This window comes from Salmo trutta, chromosome 37 (assembly GCF_901001165.1).
Source record: "Salmo trutta chromosome 37, fSalTru1.1, whole genome shotgun sequence".
NCBI classification, from domain to species: Eukaryota; Metazoa; Chordata; class Actinopteri; order Salmoniformes; family Salmonidae; genus Salmo; species Salmo trutta.
In genome coordinates, this window is record NC_042993.1 from 11,093,656 (window position 1) to 11,111,169 (window position 17,514).

The 17,514-nt window shown below is 44.9% G+C and overlaps 2 protein-coding genes and 1 pseudogene across 2 annotated transcripts; 2 read left to right on the plus strand and 1 right to left on the minus strand.

The window, feature by feature from the left end:
- The first annotated feature begins 459 nt into the window (after positions 1 to 459).
- Positions 460 to 8,432, plus strand: LOC115176470 (uncharacterized; annotated as a pseudogene).
- Positions 8,433 to 8,480: 48 nt separating this feature from the next.
- LOC115177360 (trypsin-2-like) lies at positions 8,481 to 10,319 on the minus strand. Its single transcript, XM_029738062.1, has 5 exons — positions 10,232 to 10,319; positions 9,777 to 9,930; positions 9,270 to 9,529; positions 8,888 to 9,024; positions 8,481 to 8,779 (listed from the first exon to the last, which is right to left on the minus strand). Exons 1-5 carry the CDS (start codon positions 10,293 to 10,295, stop codon positions 8,630 to 8,632), a joined length of 765 nt encoding a protein of 254 aa, XP_029593922.1. The 5' UTR covers positions 10,296 to 10,319; the 3' UTR covers positions 8,481 to 8,629.
- Positions 10,320 to 12,936: 2,617 nt separating this feature from the next.
- Positions 12,937 to 15,388, plus strand: LOC115177361 (trypsin-like). Its single transcript, XM_029738063.1, has 6 exons — positions 12,937 to 13,024; positions 13,272 to 13,428; positions 13,814 to 13,912; positions 14,041 to 14,204; positions 14,429 to 14,565; positions 15,063 to 15,388. The coding sequence occupies exons 1-6, from the start codon at positions 12,985 to 12,987 to the stop codon at positions 15,213 to 15,215; spliced, it is 750 nt and encodes a 249-aa protein (XP_029593923.1). The 5' UTR covers positions 12,937 to 12,984; the 3' UTR covers positions 15,216 to 15,388.
- Positions 15,389 to 17,514: the final 2,126 nt, after the last annotated feature.

The window sequence follows — 17,514 nt, forward strand, 5'->3', positions numbered from 1 at the left end:
CGCTCCCGTGCTGGCTCATCCGGACCCCTCTTTGGCATTCATGGTGGAGGTGGACGCATCCGAGACTGGGGTGGGGGCCGTGCTATCACAGCGCTCGGGCACGCCACCAAAACTCCGCCCTTGCGCTTTCTTTTCAAGGAAGCTCGGTCCGGCGGAACAGAACTATGATTTGGGGGACCGGGAGTTGTTAGCTGTAGTCAAGGCTCTGAAAGTGTGGCGACACTGGCTTGAGGGGGCTAAGCACCCTTTCCTCATCTGGACTGACCACCGTAATCTCGAGTACATCTGGGCAGCTAGGAGACTGACTCCGCGTCAGGCCATGTGGGCCATGTTCTTTACCCAATTTCGGTTCACAATCTCCTATCGGCCAGGCTCCTTAAACACGAAGGCCGACGCGCTGTCCCGCCTATATGACACCGAGGAGAGGGCCATCAATCCAACTCCCATCCTCCCAGCGTCATGCTTGGTAGCACCGGTGGTATGGGAGGTAAACGCGGAGATCGAGCGGGCATTACGGATGGAACCTGCACCATCTCAGTGTCCAGCAGGTGCTCAGTACGTGCCGCTTGGTGTCCGTGATCGATTGATTCGATGGGCCAATGATCTCCCCTCTTCGGGTCACCCTGGGATCGAGAGGACAGTGCGGAGTTTTAGGGTAAATTACTGGTGGCCCACATTGGCTAAGGACGTGCAGTTTTAGGTTTCCTCCTGCTTGGTGTGCCCTCAGAGCAAGGCTCCTCGACACCTGCCTAGAGGGAAATTACAGCCCCTCCCCGTTCCACAGTGGCCGTGGTCGCACTTGTCAGTGGACTTTCTCACCGACCTTCCCACATCTCAGGGAAACACCACAATCCTGGTCGTTGTGGATCGGTTCTCGAAGTCCTGCCGTCTCATCCCGTTGCCCGGTCTCCCTACGGCTCTGCAGACTGCGGAGGCCCTGTTTACCCATGTCTTCCGGCACTACGGGGTGCCCGAGGACATCGTTTCTGATCGGGGTCCCCAGTTCACGTCCAGAGTTTGGAGGGCGTTCATGGAACGGTTGGGGGTCTCGGTCAGCCTGACCTCGGGTTTCCACCCCGAGAGTAATGGGCAGGTGGAGAGAGTGAACCAAGAGGTGGGTAGGTTTCTATGGACGTATTGCCAGGACCGGCCCAGGGAGTGGGCGAGGTACGTCCCATGGGCAGAGGTAGCCCAAAACTCCCTCCGTCACTCATCAACTAACATGTCACCGTTTCAGTGCGTGTTGGGCTACCAGCCGGTCCTGGCTCCATGGCACCAGAGCCAGACCGAGGCTCCTGCGGTGGAGGAGTGGGTACAGCACTCGAAGGACACTTGGAGAGCCGTCCAGGACGCATTAACAAAGGCGAGTGGACGGCAGAAGAAGAGCGCTGACCAGCACCGCAGCGAGACCCCTGTGTTTGCACCAGGGGATCGAGTCTGGCTCTCGGCCCGAAACCTACCCCTCCGCCTGCCCTGCCGGAAGCTGGGGCCGCAGTGTGTAGGGCCGTTTAAAGTCCTAAGGAGGATAAACGAGGTGTGTTACCAGTTACAACTTCCATCTTACTACCGTATTAACCCCTCATTTCATGTGTCTCTCCTCAGGCCAGTGGTGGCTGGTCCCCTGCAGGAAGGTGAGGTGCCGGAGGTCCCTCCACCCCCTCTGGACATTGGGGGGTCCCCGGCGTATACGATACGCGCCATTCTGGACTCCAGACGTCGGGTGGGGGGCCTACAGTACCTCATAGACTGGGAGGGGTACGGCGCGGAGGAGAGGTGCTGGGTGCCAGTGAAGGACATTTTGGACCCCTCACTTCTGAGGGATTTCCACCGCCTTCATGGGGATCGCCCTGCGCCTCGTCCTCCGGGTCGCCCTCGAGGCCGGTTGCGGTGCGCTGCGTTGACCGTTTTTTGTGCCGGGAAGAATAAAGGACATTATACCTTACCTCTGCTCTCTGCGCCTGACTCCTACCACCACTCCTAGCATCTCATGACAAGCACAAAAACATTCTGTGGCGTACTGCATTAGTATCGAACAGCCCCGTGATATGCAACTTTTCAGGGAAGTTAGGAACAGACATACACAGGCAGTTAGGAAAGCTAAGGCTAGCTTTTTCAAACAGAAATTTGCATCCTGTAGCACAAACTCAAAAAAGTTCTGGGACACTGTAAAGTCCATGGAGAATAAGAGCACCTCCTTCCAGCTGCCCACTGCACTGAGGCTAGGAAATACTGTCACCACCGATAAATCCACTATAATTGAGAATTTCAATAAGCATTGTTCTACGGCTGGCCATGCTTTCCACCTGGCTACCCCTACCCCGGTCAACAGCTCTGCACTCCCCACAGCAACTCGCCCAAACCTCCCCCACTTCTCCTTCACCCAAATCCAGATAGCTGATGTTCTGAAAGAGCTGCAAAATCTGGACCCCTACAAATCAGCCGGGCTAGACAATCTGGACCCTCTCTTTCTAAAATTATCTGCGGAAATTGTTGCAACTCCTATTACTAGCCTGTTCAAACTCTCTTTCGTATCGTCTGAGATTCCCATAGATTGGAAAGCTGCCAGCGGTCATCCCCCTCTTCAAAGGGGGAGACACTCTAGAAACTGCTACAGATCTATATCTATTCTACCCTGCCTTTCTAAGGTCTTCGAAAGCCAAGTTAACAAACAGATTACGACCATTTCGAATCCCACCGTACCTTCTCCGCTATGCAATCTGGTTTCAGAGCTGGTCATGGGTGCACCTCAGCAACGCTCAAGGTCCTAAACGATATCGTAACCTCCATCGATAAAAGACAATACTGTGCAGCCGTATTCATCGACCTGGCAAAGGCTTTCGACTCTGTCAATCACCACATTCTTATCGGCAGACTCAACAGCCTTAGCTTCTCAAATGACTGCCTCGCCTGGTTCACCAACTACTTCTCAGACAGAGTTCAGTGTGTCAAATCGGAGGGCATGTTGTCTGGACCTCTGTCAGTCTCTATGGGGGTGTCACAGGGTTCAATTCTCGGGGCCAACTCTTTTCTCTGTATACATCAATGATGTCGCTCTTGCTGCTGGTGATTCTCTGATCCATCTCTACATAGACGACACCATTCTGTATACTTCTGGCCCTTCTTTGGACACTGTGTTAACAAACCTCCAGACGAGCTTCAATGCCATACAACTCTCCTTCCGTGGCCTCCAACTGCTCTTAAATGCAAGTAAAACTAAATGCATGCTCTTCAACCGATCGCTGCCCGCACCCACCCGCCCGACCAGCATCACTACTCTGGACGGTTCTGACTACAAATACCTAGTTGTCTGGCTAGACTGTAAACTCTCCTTCCAGACTCACATTAAGCATCTCCAATCCAAAGTTAAATCTAGAATCGGCTTCCTATTTCGCAACAAAGCCTCCTTCACTCATGCTGCCAAACATACCCTCGTAAAACTGACTAACCTACAGATCCTTGACTTTGGCGATGTTATTTACAAAACAGCCTCCAACACTCTACTCAGCAAATTGGATGCAGTCTATCACAGTGCCATCCGTTTTGTCTCCAAAGCCCCATATACTATCCACCACTGCGACCTGTGTGCTCTCGTTAGCTGGTCCTCGCTACATATCCGTCGCCAAACACACTGGCTCCAGGTCATCTATAAGTCTTTGCTAGGCAAAGCCCCACATTATCTCAGCTCACTGGTCCCCATAGCAGCACCCACTCGTAGCACGCGCTCCAGCAGGTATATTTCACTGGTCACCCCCAAAGCCAACTGCTCCTTTGGCCGCCTTTCCTTCCAGTTCTCTGCTGCCAATGACTGGAACGAATTGCAAAACTCCCTGAAGCTGGAGTCTTATATCTCCCTCACTATCAGCTTACAGATTACAGATCCTTGCACCTGTACATAGCCCATCTGTAATTAGCCCACCCAAGTACCTCATCCCCATATATATATATATATATATATAAAAAAATTGCTCCATTGCATCCCAGTATCTCTACTTGCACATTCATCTTCTGCACATCTATCACCCCAGTGTTTAATTGCTAAATTGTAATTATTTCGCCACTATGGCCTATTTATTGCCTTACCTCCCTAATCTTACTTGATTTGCACACACTGTATATAGACTTTTATATTGTGTTATTGACTGTGTTTGTTTATTCAATGTGCAACTCTGTTGTTGTTTGTGTTGCACTGCCTTGCTTTATCTTGGTCAGGTCACAGTTGTAAATGAGAACTTGCTCTCAACTGGCCTACCTGGTTAAATAAAGGTGAAATAAAAATAAAAGTAAAAAAACATAAGAATTCACACCCCTGAGTCAATATTTGTAGAATCACCTTTGGCAGCAATCAAAGCTGTGAGTCTTTCTGGGTTAGTCTATGAGAGCTTTCCACACCTGGATTGTGCTACATTTTCTTATTATTATTTACTAAATTCTTCAAGCTCTGTCAAATTGGTTGTTGATTATTGCTACACAACCATTTTCAGGTCTTGTCATATAAGTAGATTTAAGTTAAAACTGTAACTCTGCCACTCAGGAACATTCCCTGTCTTTTTGGCAGGAAACTCCAGTGTAGATTTGGCCTTGTGTTTTAGGTTATTGTGCTGCTGAAAGGTGAATTAATCTCCCAGTCTGGTTGAAAGCAGATGGAAAGCAGGTTTTCCTCTAGGATTTTGTCTGTGCTTAGCTCCATTCCATTTCATTTTTGTCCTGAGAATCTCCCCAGTCCTTAATGATTACAAGCATGGGGCAGCAGGTAGCCTAGTGGTTAGAACGTTGGACTAGCAACCAAAAGGTTGCAATATCCCAGAGCTGACAAGGTGAAAACCTTTCATTCTGCCTCTGAATAAGGCAGTTAACCCACTGTTCCTAAGCCATCATTGAAAATAAGAATTTGTTCATAACTGACTTGCCTAGTTAAATAAAGGTAAAATAAAAAAATACCCATAACATGATTCAGCCACTACTTTGCATGGAGAGTGGTACTCTGTCATGCGTAGTATTGGATTTTCCCCAAACAAAACATTTTGTTTTCAAGACTAATTGATTTGGCATATTTCTTGCAGTATTTAGTGCTTTGTTGCAAACAGGATGCATGTTTTGAAATATATTTATTATTTTTATCCTTCTTTTCACTCTGTCAATTAGGTTCGTTTTGTGGAATAACTACAATGTCATTGAGCCATCCTCAGTTTTCTCCTATCACAGCCATTAAACTCTGTAACTGTTTTAAAGTCACCATTGGCCTCATGGTGAAATCCCTGAGATGTTTCCTTCCTCTCCGGCAAATGAGTTAGAAATTGACGCCTGTACCTTTGTAGCGACTGGGTGTATTGATATACCATTCAGATTGTAATTAAAAACATTACCATACTCAAAGGGATATTGAATGTCTGCTTTTTTTATTGTACCCATCTACCAATAGGTGCCCTTCTTTGTGAGGCATTGGAAAACCTACCTGGTTTTTGTAGTTGAATTTGTGTTGGAAATTCACTGCTCGATTGAGGGACCTTACAGACAGTTATATGTGTGGGGTACAGAGATGAGGTAGTCATTCAAAAATCATGTTAAACACTATTATTGCACACAGAGTGAGTCCATGCAACTTATTATGGGATTTGTTAAGCAAATTTGTACTCATGACCATTTTAAATTCAGGCTGTAACACAAAAAATTGTGAAAAAGGTCAAGGGGTGTGAATACTTTCTGAAGGCGCTGTAGATAGTGTGTTAAAAGTAAAGTAATGATTAGCTGTTGAATCACCAAGATTTATTATACATAAATGAGATACATACCTCCTCTCAGTAAGCTCACAGCCCATCACGTGTCGTGCATTTATCAGACGACAGCAACACTCAGTCCAGTCTTCTAATGGCTTCATGAAACAGTCCCATCATCTGACTCCACAATGAAATGCTGAAATAAAAGTAACAGTTAGCTAATTGCCAATGTCGGATGGTCTGTAGCTCTATTTGGCATATTCTTTAACAAATATTCATGTTTATTTGTAAGATTTAGCTAGCTTGTAAAGAAGCTAACTAAAAGTAGCCTACCTTTACCTGTTTACAAAAATGTGCTCAAATCCTGAAACAACCTTATCTAGCTAGCCTACAGTTTATTATATGATTATGGCTTCATAAACACATTTGAATTAAATTTTAAAAATGTATGAACCTTGGTCTTTGCCACTCCAACCTCGGCAACAATGCTGCAAAAATACTAATATACTCTACCCCTTGCCATTGAGAGTAAACGGTGTCAGACGAGATAGCTAGCCATTTTTCTGACCATTCAGCAGCATCATTAATATTTCTGTAAATGTCAATGCAAAACAGCTAAAACAAATGAAAAGGCAGCTAGTTAGCTGTCATTTCAGAGTTTACTGTGAATGTGTTAGGTTTTCTGTTGTTTGCTAAAATCCACATTACCTTCTGGGATAGGGATAGAAACCTCAAGGTTTTTTGCCTTCACTGGGTTTATATATAGAACCTTCTTTAGTGAATGGTTAGTTCATCTTGTCAAATCAAATAAAAGTTTATTGGTCGCATACACAGATTTGCAGATGTTATCACAGGTGCAGTGAAATGCTTGTTCCTAGCTCCAACAGTGCAGTAATATCTTACAATACAAACACAAAACAATACACAAATAATCAAAAAAGTAAAAAGAAAGAAATATCGCCCAAAGAACCAAGTTTGCCAATCCATAAAACAATGCGTAAAACCCCAAATAACCCTTTTTTCTAAGATTGCACAATGCATGTTTAAATTACATAAATTGATAGTTCCGCATGTGATGGATGTTTGTGTGTTATTCATTTAGCTACTTTTCTGGGTTTTCAGGAGCAAGATGTCTGATGAAAACTTATATGAGGATCTTGACATTGTCAAGGAAATGAAGAACTATGACAAGTTTACCCCAACATAGAACGCAGCCAAAGCAAAGGAGCACCTGGATCTGCTGGAGAAAGTGACCCTTAACATTGCTGTGACAGGGTAGAGCGGGGAGGGAAAGTCCACCTTTGTTAATGCCTTACTTGGACGGGGACGAAGGGGCAGCAGAAACTGGAGTGACCGAGACCACAATGATGCCCATTAGATACAGCCATCACACATTGCCTAACGTGAAAATCTGGGACCTGCCTGGTATCGGCAGCCCTAACTTTAAAGCAAAAAAGTACCTGACGGATGTCAAGTTTAAAACATACGACTTCTTCATCATCATCAGCACGGTGAGGTTCAAAGAGAATGACATCATGCTGGCCAAAGAGATCCAGAAGATGAAAACCTCCCAGAGCACAAGAGGTCTGCCGGTTTGCTCAATAGTCATGATTGAGAAGAAGAGGAAATATCTTTTCAAAACTGCCTTTGCTGCAGCTGCTGGTGCCTCCACCACAGCAGCTGTACCCATCCCTGGCTTCTCAGTGGGCTGTGAGATTGGTGTTATGCAGGCCTTCTTCCACAAGGCCTTCCTAACCGTTGGACTAGATGAGAAATCTCTCCAGAGACTCTCAGAACGTGTCAATAAGCCAGTGGGTGAACTGAGCTCAGCGATGAAGTCTCGCTTCGCTGGGGGAGTCGATGAGAAGGTGATGGCTAGAATGATGCATTCAACAGCCATGGTGGCAGCCAAGGCTATCGAAGCTGTGTTGACAACTGTTGTTTTTAGTTTTGCCGCAATATGGATTGCTTTTGCCACTACACTACACCTTCTGCACAAGGGAATAAAAGAGATGGTGGAGGATGCTAAAGCAGTGCTAAAGGCGGCAGGCTTGGAATGACAAAAAAATGGTCAGACTGAAAACACCCTGTTCTTCAAGGTGGATGCGGTTACAATGGCTGTACTTTAGATACAGCTTTTCACAAGTAAAATGTCCGATTCATGTCTGATCACTTTTGTTACCATGACAATATGAATAGAGCCAGGAACCCAAGGTTTGAGTTTGTTTACTTAGTTCTAGTGTTGTACGTAGAGTTAGCATCATTATTCGAATTAGCATTGTTGTTAGCTATACCATCATTATTAGCATTAGCATCGTAATTAGCTATAGCATTGTTATTAGCTATAGTGTTGTTGTTAACATTAGTATTGTTATTAGCTATAGCATCATTATTAGCATTTGCATCATTATCAGCATTATCAGTGTGTAGTGCAAAACAATGGAGGCCATACATCTGTTAGCATATGTTTGTTAGCATGGTTACTTTTCCATTTAATTTGTCTTTGCCATCTAATTTCCTGCTCTGTACTCTATGCCATTGTCACTATTTCATTGTACTATTAACTAGTAGGTGGGTGCTTAGGAAATGCCAAACAGGGGAAGAGTACCTCTGTTAGCATGCTTATTTAAAAAAAAAGATTAGTCTTTGTGTCATCTAATTTTCAATTATTAAAGTGTTTGATGTGACTTTAAATATTATGATTGTTTGTGTATTTTTTTTAATTGACACAAAGAATTGTAATAAAAAAAGACAAACATACAGTAGTGAAGTCAAAGATGCCATTTTATTGACTAGATGTCTCTTTGTCTTCCTGCATGTAACAACATCAGCCTTCTATCTCTCCCTCTCCTTCTCCCTCCCTCTCTCTCTCTCTCCCTCTCTCTCTCTCTCTACTCTGGTGTGGAGGGTACAGGCTAGTAGTTGGTGATGATCTCATGGATCCAGGGCAGCAAGGCACAGACCTTGGTGTAGACACCAGGATAGTTGGGCTGGGCACAGCCAACACCCCAGGACACGATGCCATGCAGCTCTCCGTTACACACCAGGGGACCGCCGGAGTCACCCTGAGAGAGAAACAGAGGGGGGAGAGAGAGATAATGAATTAATATATAAATTCATAAACAAACAAATGAAATGTTCTGTTTGTGAGTTTGCAGGGGTATTCTCCATACCTGACAGGAGTCCTTGCCTCCCTCCAGGTATCCGGCACACACCATGGTATCAGTAATCTGGCCAGGGTAGGACTCATCACAGGCCTTCTTAGACAGGATGGGGATGTCCACACACTGCAGGTTAAATGGGTTGAACACTGACAGAGAGAGAGACAGACGAGAGACAGAGAAAGAGAGAGACAGAGTTGGAGAGAGAGAGAGAGAGAGAGAGAGAGAAGTAGTAGCTACCCTCTCAAGTAATTTGACTTGCTGAATTCCCATCAACATGTAGACCTACAGTGAACTACAGTTGAAGGAAAATGTATTTTAGTTGATTACATTCAGCATCCCAATCTCATCCTTATTCCACCCCATCCCATACTACACCCTTCTACATAAATACCAGAGTCAGTGTAGATGTTTCCCCATCCAGACACCACACACATGTCCCCGGCCTTGGGGCAGGCCGTGGGCAGGGCGATGGGCTTGACAAACTTGTTGAGAGTGACAGGGTGGGCCAGCTTCAACAGCATAATGTCGTGGTCCATGGTCTGGTAGTCATAGCTCTGGTGCCAGTAGATGGCGTCCACAGACATGTACTGCTCCGTTCCCTCGTGCTTCCAGATGTGGTGGTCACCCAGGATGGCAAGCTGACTCCAAGGACTAGAGAGAGAGAGAGAGAGAGAGAGAGAGAGAGAGAGGACATGATTTATGAGAGGAAGGAGAGCAGGAAGGGATGAAGGTAAAGAAGTGGAGAGAGGAAGGCAGAGAAAACAAGAAGGAGAGAGAGGGGAAGACAGAACGTGAAGACAGATGGAAAATTGGAGAAGGGAGAGGAGAAAAAAATAGAAATGTTTAGGGAGGCACAGTAAAGGGAAAAGATGGTTGACAGTGACCCTGCAGTACTCACTTCATCCAGCAGTGGGCGGCAGAGATGATCCACTGGTCGTTAATGAGGGAGCCACCACAGAAGTGGTAGCCGATGTTAAGAGAGGCTTGCCAGGGCTGGGAGTGAGCCTCACACTCATAACCCCCCACGATCCTGTCATCCATAGGAGCTGCCGCTGAGGGAGGGAAGGAGTGGAAGGGAGAGGGAGGGTCAGAGAAGAAAGAGAGTAGGATGGAGAGAGGGAGTAGTGTTCAGAAAGCATGACAGGAGGAAGGTGACAGAAGACCGAGAGATGCAGAGGTTAGAGATAATGTTATATTATACAAGATGGGCAAAAGGAGAGTATTAAACTGATGTCCACATTGTCTGTAAAAGATGTGTGTCTCTATCCGTGTCTCTACGCGTGTCTCAATGTGTGTCTCTATGTGTGTTTCTTTGCGTGTCTCTATGTGTGTCTCTATGTGTGTGTTTGTTACCTGCAGCCCCCAGGAGTGTGAGTACAATCAGGCCAATCATCGTGCTGCTGAGACAAGTCTTCATTCACCAGACTGGACATGTGCACTCTGCGATTCTCTACATTTATACCTTTATCTCAACTGATATCCCTCCACCCTGCCCTGCCCCTTTCCAAGTGTCTCGTGCCTGATGCCCCACCCCACCCCAAACTCAACTGCCCCATCATGCCTCGTCTTATCACAAACTCCCCTTCCATTCTACCAGGTACTCAGAGCGTTTATGTTGAAACAGTGTTGAACAGTTGTTGGCCAGATTGTCAAGAGTGGTTGGATCATTGAGACCTCTTGCAACACCTCAAAGAAGCGGGGGAAAAAACTAGTACTTTTCAGGCACGAGTTCTAACATCACAGGTGGCCATTTCTCTCACAGCTCCTGGCCTATATTCAAGGGCATACTAAGTGTACTAAAGAATAGTAGCAGAGATAAGGAAGACTCTATGAGTAAAATTTGAATAGAACCAGACAGAAAGATGATTTGCATATTTAAAATGTTGTGCAATCAGTGCATTCAACAGAATAATTGGTTGTTCTGTAAGATGCAACATTGGGAAGCGAATAGACTTTGTGGGATGAGCCCAGGCTGTTAAGTTGCCGTGGTCCTTTGGATACTGCATATGGCCAGCCATGGGTACATGTCCTTGTTTGCCACATGTCACTTCAAAAGGCTAAATGTCTGTCACATTCAGTTTGCCAGCTACTGTTTAATCATCAGCTAGGTGTACACTCCCCTACGTATTTATTTGGGCAGTGAAGATAAAACCTTTCATTTGGCTCTAAACTCGAACATTTTGGATTTGAGAACAAATGTTTTATACACTACAAGGCCAAACATATGTGGACACCCATTCAAATGAGTGGATTTGGCTCAGCAACACCCGTTGCTGACAGATATAAAATCAAGCACACAGCCATGCAATCTCCATAGACGAACATCGGCAGTAGAATTGCCCGTACTGAAGAGCTCAGTGACTTTTAACGTGGCACCGACACAGGATGCCACCTTTCCAACAAGTCAGTTCATCAAATTTCTGCCCTGCTAGAGCTGCCCCGGTCAACTGTAAGCACTGTTAATGTGAAGTGGAAACGTCTAGGAGCAAAAATGGCTCAGCTGCAAAATGGCAGGACGCAAAAGCAGGTGTCCACATAATTTTGGCCATGTAGTGTATGAGGCAACAGTACAGAATTTCACCTTTTATTTTAGGGTGCTTTCATACATATCTGTTTTACCATTTAGAAATGAAAGTACTTTTTGTATCCAGTCCCCTCATCACTTATAGTGTATTTCATTTAGTCAAAAGTTCAGTATTTCGTCCCATATTTCTAGCACACAATGACTACATCAAGCTTGTGACTCTACAAACTTGTTGGATGCATTTGCAGTTTGTTTTGGTTGTGTTTTGGATGATGTTGTGCAAATGGTAAATAATGTTTTGTGTCATTTTGGAGTCACTTTTATTGTAGGTAAGAATATAAGATGTTCCCGGACACTTGCACATTAATGTGGATGCTACCTTGATAACCGATAATCATGAATGAATAATGATGAGTGGGAAAGTTACAGATGGACAAAGGTCATGCCAAAAAAACATGCTAACCTCTCACCATTACAAATAACAGGGGAGGTTAGGATTTTCTTGGAGGTATGATATTCATGCATCTGTAACTTTATCACTCATCATTATTCAAGATTCATTCATGATTATCATGGTAGCATCCACATGAATGTAGAAGTGTTCAGAAACATATTCTATTCTTATTTACAATAAAAGTGACTCCAAAATGACAATACATTATTTACCATTCATTTCTATTGGGCACAACATAATCCGAAACACAACCAAAACAAACTGCAAATGCATCCAACAAGTTTGTAGAGTCACAAGCTTGATTTAGTAGTGGTGTAAAAAAGTATTAAATTGTCATTCTTGAGTAAAAGTACAAAGTAAAAGTAAACGCTATACATCAAATTCCTTATATTTAGCAAATCAGATGGCACACTACAACACTCTCAATGCTTATGACACCTTCCAATGGGAGGACTAGATACATAAAAAGTACTTTCATTTCTAAATGGTAAAACAGATATGTATGAAAGCACCCTCAAATGTAAGGTGACATTCTGTACTGTCAGCTTATATAAAACATTTGATCTCAAACCCAAAACGCTGAAGTATAGAGCCAAATGAATAGTTTTAGCTTCACTGTCCAAATAAATATGAAGGAGAGTGTATGTTGGGAAGTGTATGCAGGTGCATTAAATAAAATATTGTGGCCCTTGTATGCTTGTATGTTTAGGGATAAGGCAGAGTAAGGGGAGGGGGAGGTGATTAGGGTGGTCAGCAGGGTAGAGTGAACGTTGTGAGCATATGGGAGGGCAGTGCAGGTAGAGTGTGAGGGGTGGTGGAGGGCAGATAGGGTGTGCTGGGTAGGGGAGGTAAGGTAGGGTGTGAGGGGTGGGGGAGGGCAGATAGGGTGTGAGGGGTAGAGGAGGTAAGGTAGGGTTTGAGGGATGGGGGAGGGCAGATAGGGTGTGAGGGGTAGGGGAGGTAAGGTTGGGTGTGAGGGATGGGGGAGGGCAGATAGGGTGTGAGGGGTAGAGGAGGTAAGGTAGGGTGTGAGGGATGGGGGAGGGCAGATAGGGTGTGTATAAATAAAGTCCATGCGCGTGTCCAGGTGTCTTTGATCAGCCAGTGTTCACCGGACAGACAGACACCATGAGACTGCTCGCTCTGATACTGCTGGTTGGAGCTGCTGGTAATTAAACACACACACACACACATACAGTACTTTAATATACTCTACCAATTATATATCATAAACTATTCGTAGGGAATATTAATCTTTCATATAGCTTATAACAGCGTTAAACTTTCTTACCCAACAAGCTGTTTCTATGCGATGTAGAACAATTCTGATGAATACTATTCAGAGTGCAACAATGTCCTCATCTCTCCCCTGTTGTGACCACTCTCTCTGTATGGTGTCTCTCTGTGTGTTTCAGCGGCAGTGCCCCGTGAGGATGGTAGGATCATCGGTGGCCAGGAGTGTGAACCTCACTCCCGACCCTGGATGGCCTCCCTCAACTACGGGTACCACTTCTGTGGAGCCGTGCTCATCAATGAGCAGTGGGTGATCTCTGTCGCTCACTGCTGGTACAAGTGAGTAAGGGTGGAGGGCAGGGGAGGGAAAGGGAAAGGGGGATACCTAGTCAGTTGTACAATTGAATGCATTCAACTGAAATGTGTCTTCCGCATTTAATCTGAATCAGAGAGGTGTGGGGGGCTGCCTTAATCAACATCCATGTCTTCGGCATCCCTGGGGAACAGTGGGTTAACTGCCTTACTCAGGGGCAGAACGACAGATTTTGGGCCAATATGGACCAAAAGGAGGGCTATTCTTTGTCTTCTGCAGTGTGACACTTTGAATCTTATCAAACTGACATGAGGTTTCTCTGTAATCATAATTGTATCACCCTGTCTTTCCTTTCGTCCTCTCCCTCCTCTCATTCCTCTGCCCTTCCTCTCCTTCGTCCTCCTCTCTCAGCCCCTACGCTATGCAGATCATGCTTGGAGAGCACAACCTGCGTGTGTTTGAGGGAACTGAGCAGCTCATGAAGACTCAAAACATAATCTGGCATCCCAGGCAAGCTACACCCCACACTTACCCCTTACATATCACTTTAGGTCATTTTATAACAACTGAACTCAGGCTGAATGGGGTTTTATCACATGCAATACAAATCCCATGGTCTATCTCTCTTCTCTCTGTAGCTATGACTACCAGACGCTGGACTATGACATGATGCTGATCAAGCTGTTCCACCCTGTAGAGATCACTGATTATGTGAAGCCCATCCCGTTGCCCACAGGCTGCCCATACGCAGGCCTCCCCTGCTCCGTCTCTGGCTGGGGCAACATCGCCACTGGCGAGGAGGGTGAGACGGACCAAATACCCCTGCATTTTACCTTTACAAAACTGTAACCACAGAAATTACAACCAAACACACTATACCAAACAAACTTTACCAACATTAATTATACCCCCAGAGCCTTTATCCACACACACTCTAACAACACACACCTCACCCGGAGAAGAGGTATGACTATGGAAAAATGATATTAAATGACTAAATCTCCCTGTCTTTTGCTTCCTTCTCAGTAAACATGCCCGCCCGTCTGCAGTGTCTGGATGTGCCCATACTGGAGGAGGAGAAGTGTGAGATGGCCTACCCTGGCATGCTCACCCGCAGGATGGTGTGTGCCGGATACATGGACGGAGGCAGAGACGTATGCAACGTACGTACAGTATATGAAACATTTTTGATGAGCCCTTTTGCTATCTTTGTTGTGCAGTCATTTAGAAAACACAGTGGTACATATTAGGATCAACCTGAATTGATTTCTTACCTCTCTCTCTCTCTCTCTCTCTCTCTCTCTCTCTCTCTCTCTCTCTCTCTCTCTCTCTCTCTCTATCTCTCTCTCTCTCTCTCTCTCTCTCTCTCTCCCTCTCTCTCTCTCTCTCTCTCTCTCTGTCTCTATCCCTCTCTCTCTCTCTCTCTCTCTCTCTCTCTCTCTCTCTCTATCTCTCTCTATCTCTCTCTATCTCTATCTCTCTCTCTCTCTCTCCCTCTCTCTCTCTCTCTCTCTCTCTCTCTCTCTCTCTCTCTCTCTCTCTCTCTCTCTCTCTCTCTCTCTCTCTCTCTCTCTGTCTCTATCCCTTTCCTCTCTCTCTCTCTCTCTCTCTCCCTCTCTCTCTCTCTCTCTCTCTCTCTCTCTCTCTCTCTCTCTCTCAGGGGGACTCTGGCAGTGGTCTAGTGTGTTTGGGTGAATTCCATGGCCTGGTGTCCTGGGGTCGGGGCTGTGCCGAGGCCGGATACCCCGGAGTCTACGTCAAAGTGTGTGAGTTCCTTCCCTGGATCGATGAGACCATGAAGGCCAACATGTAACACCCCTAGCTGCTTTCCTCCCTGTCTCTCAGACCTCCACCACTCTCCTCCAAACTCTTCCTCTCTGTCTCTCTCTCTCTCTCTCTCTCACACTCTCCTCCTAGTTCAATACTAAAGTGTATCCAGCACAGAGTGTAAGCATGTCAAACACAATAAAGCCTGAAGTTACACTATCTTCCGTCTGTCTGTCTTAGGAACTACACTTTCATTACTATGAGGAATTTTATTGATATGATCAGTGGGCAAACTTCTGAGTACATTTTAACAACTTGATTTAACAACTTTATTTGGGTTTCATGTTTGATCATATTAACATACAACTATAGTATGTAGGCTATATACCGTACTAGTCATACATCCTGGACAAAGTTCTGAGGGACTCTGCCCTACGCTGTAATTTGCAGTCATGAATTAAAGCCTAGGTTTACAACATGTTTTAAGTATGGGGTAAATTATGAGGTAGCATATTTTCAATGCCCTACATACACATATCAAGCAATGAAAGAATTTGGCCTGTTATTGGAACTGTGCAGCAGCTTACTCTGTTTACTGTGCAGCAGAGGGCATCAGTGAGTTGTTCCATCAGTCTGTCCTTCTCCATTCACTTTGATGTCATTATTAGTAGATCAACAGGGCATTCTCCCTCCATATTAAGGCATACATAAGATACATATACATAAGGTACATAAGATTAACAATGGCTGTTTTTCAGGAACAGTGGAAATCGACCTTTCTTATTCCTATTATCCATCCATTCTTGAGTCAGTCAGAGATGTTGTGCTTATCTTTTCTCCCAGCGTCAGGAGGACATGGTTCTCTCCCGCTCTCTCGAGCTGTACCCGAGCTTTGACGTCCTTTCACGCCTTTCTTTATATCTCTTCTTCTGTTTCACTGAATCTGAGGCCCCTAACCAGGCTGCTCTACCTTCAAGATAAATGTTAGATAGGAATATGTACAGTTGAAGTCGGAAGTTTACATACACTTAGGTTGGAGTCATTAAAACTCGTTTTTCAACCACTCTACAAATTTCTTGTTAACAAACTATTGTTTTGGCAAGTCAGTTAGGACATCTACTTTGTGCATGACACAAGTAATTTTTCCCAAAAAATGTACATACAGATTATTTCAATAATAATTAATGGTATCTAAATTCCAGTGGGTCAGAAGTTTACATACACTAAGTTGACTGTGCCTTTAAACAGCTTGGAAAATTCCAGAAAATTATGTAATGGCTTTAGAAGCTTCTGATAGGCTAATTTACATCATTTGAGTCAATTGGGGGTGTACCTGTGGATGTATTTCAAGGCCTACCTTCAAACTCAGAGCCTCTTGTCATCATGGGAAAATCAAAAGAAATCAGCCAAGACCTCAGAAAAAAAATTGTAGACCTCCACAAGTCTGGTTCATCCTTGGGAGCAATTTCCAAACGTCTGAAGGTACCACGTTCATCTGTACAAACAATAGTACGCAAGTATAAACACCATGGGACCACACAGCCATCATACCGCTCAGGAAGGAGAAGTGTTCTGTCTCCTAGAGATGAATGTACTTTGGTGCGAAAAGTGCAAATCAATCCCAGAACAACAGCAAAGGACCTTGTGAAGATGCTGGAGGAAACAGGTACAAAAGTATCTATATTTACACTAAAACGGGTCCTATATCAACATAACCTGAAAGGCTGCTCAGCAAGGAAGAAGCCACTGCTCCAAAACAGCCATAAAAAAGCCAGACTACGGAAAGCAACTGCACATGGGGACAAAGATTATACTTTTTAGAGAAATATCCTCTGGTCTGATGAAACAAAAATAGAACTGTTTGACGATAATGACCATCATTATGTTTGGAGGAAAAAGGGGGATGCTTGCAAGCCAAAGAATACCATCCCAAACGTGAAGCAGCATCATCATGTGGGGGTGGTTTGCTGCAGGAGGGACTGGTGCACTTCACAAAATAGATGGCATCATGAGGATGGAAAATGATGTGGATATATTGAAGCAACATCTCAAGACATCAGTCAGGAAGTTAAAGCTTGGTCGCAAATGGGTCTTCCAAATGGACAATGCATACATCCAAAGTTGTGGCAAAATGGCTTAAGGACAACAAAGTCAAGGTATTGTAGTGCCATCACAAAGCCCTGACCTAAATCCTATAGAAAATTTGTGGGCAGAACTGAAAAGGCGTGTGCGGGCAAGGAAGCCTACACACCTGACTCAGTTACACCAGCTCTGTCGAGAGGAATGGGCCAAAATTCACCCAACTTATTGTGGGGAGCTCGTGGAAGGCTACCCGAAATGTTTGA

Coding starts and splice junctions, on each gene's coding strand:
- LOC115177360 (XM_029738062.1), bottom strand. CDS start 10,295: ATGAAGACTTGTCTCAGCAGCACGATGATTGGCCTGATTGTACTCACA. Junction 9,931..10,231: donor CACACTCCTGGGGGCTGCAG/GTAACAAACACA, acceptor TCCCTCCCTCAG/CGGCAGCTCCTATGGATGAC. Junction 8,780..8,887: donor GAGGCAAGGACTCCTGTCAG/GTATGGAGAATA, acceptor TTTCTCTCTCAG/GGTGACTCCGGCGGTCCCCT.
- LOC115177361 (XM_029738063.1), top strand. CDS start 12,985: ATGAGACTGCTCGCTCTGATACTGCTGGTTGGAGCTGCTG. Junction 14,205..14,428: donor CATCGCCACTGGCGAGGAGG/GTGAGACGGACC, acceptor CTTCCTTCTCAG/TAAACATGCCCGCCCGTCTG. Junction 14,566..15,062: donor GAGGCAGAGACGTATGCAAC/GTACGTACAGTA, acceptor TCTCTCTCTCAG/GGGGACTCTGGCAGTGGTCT.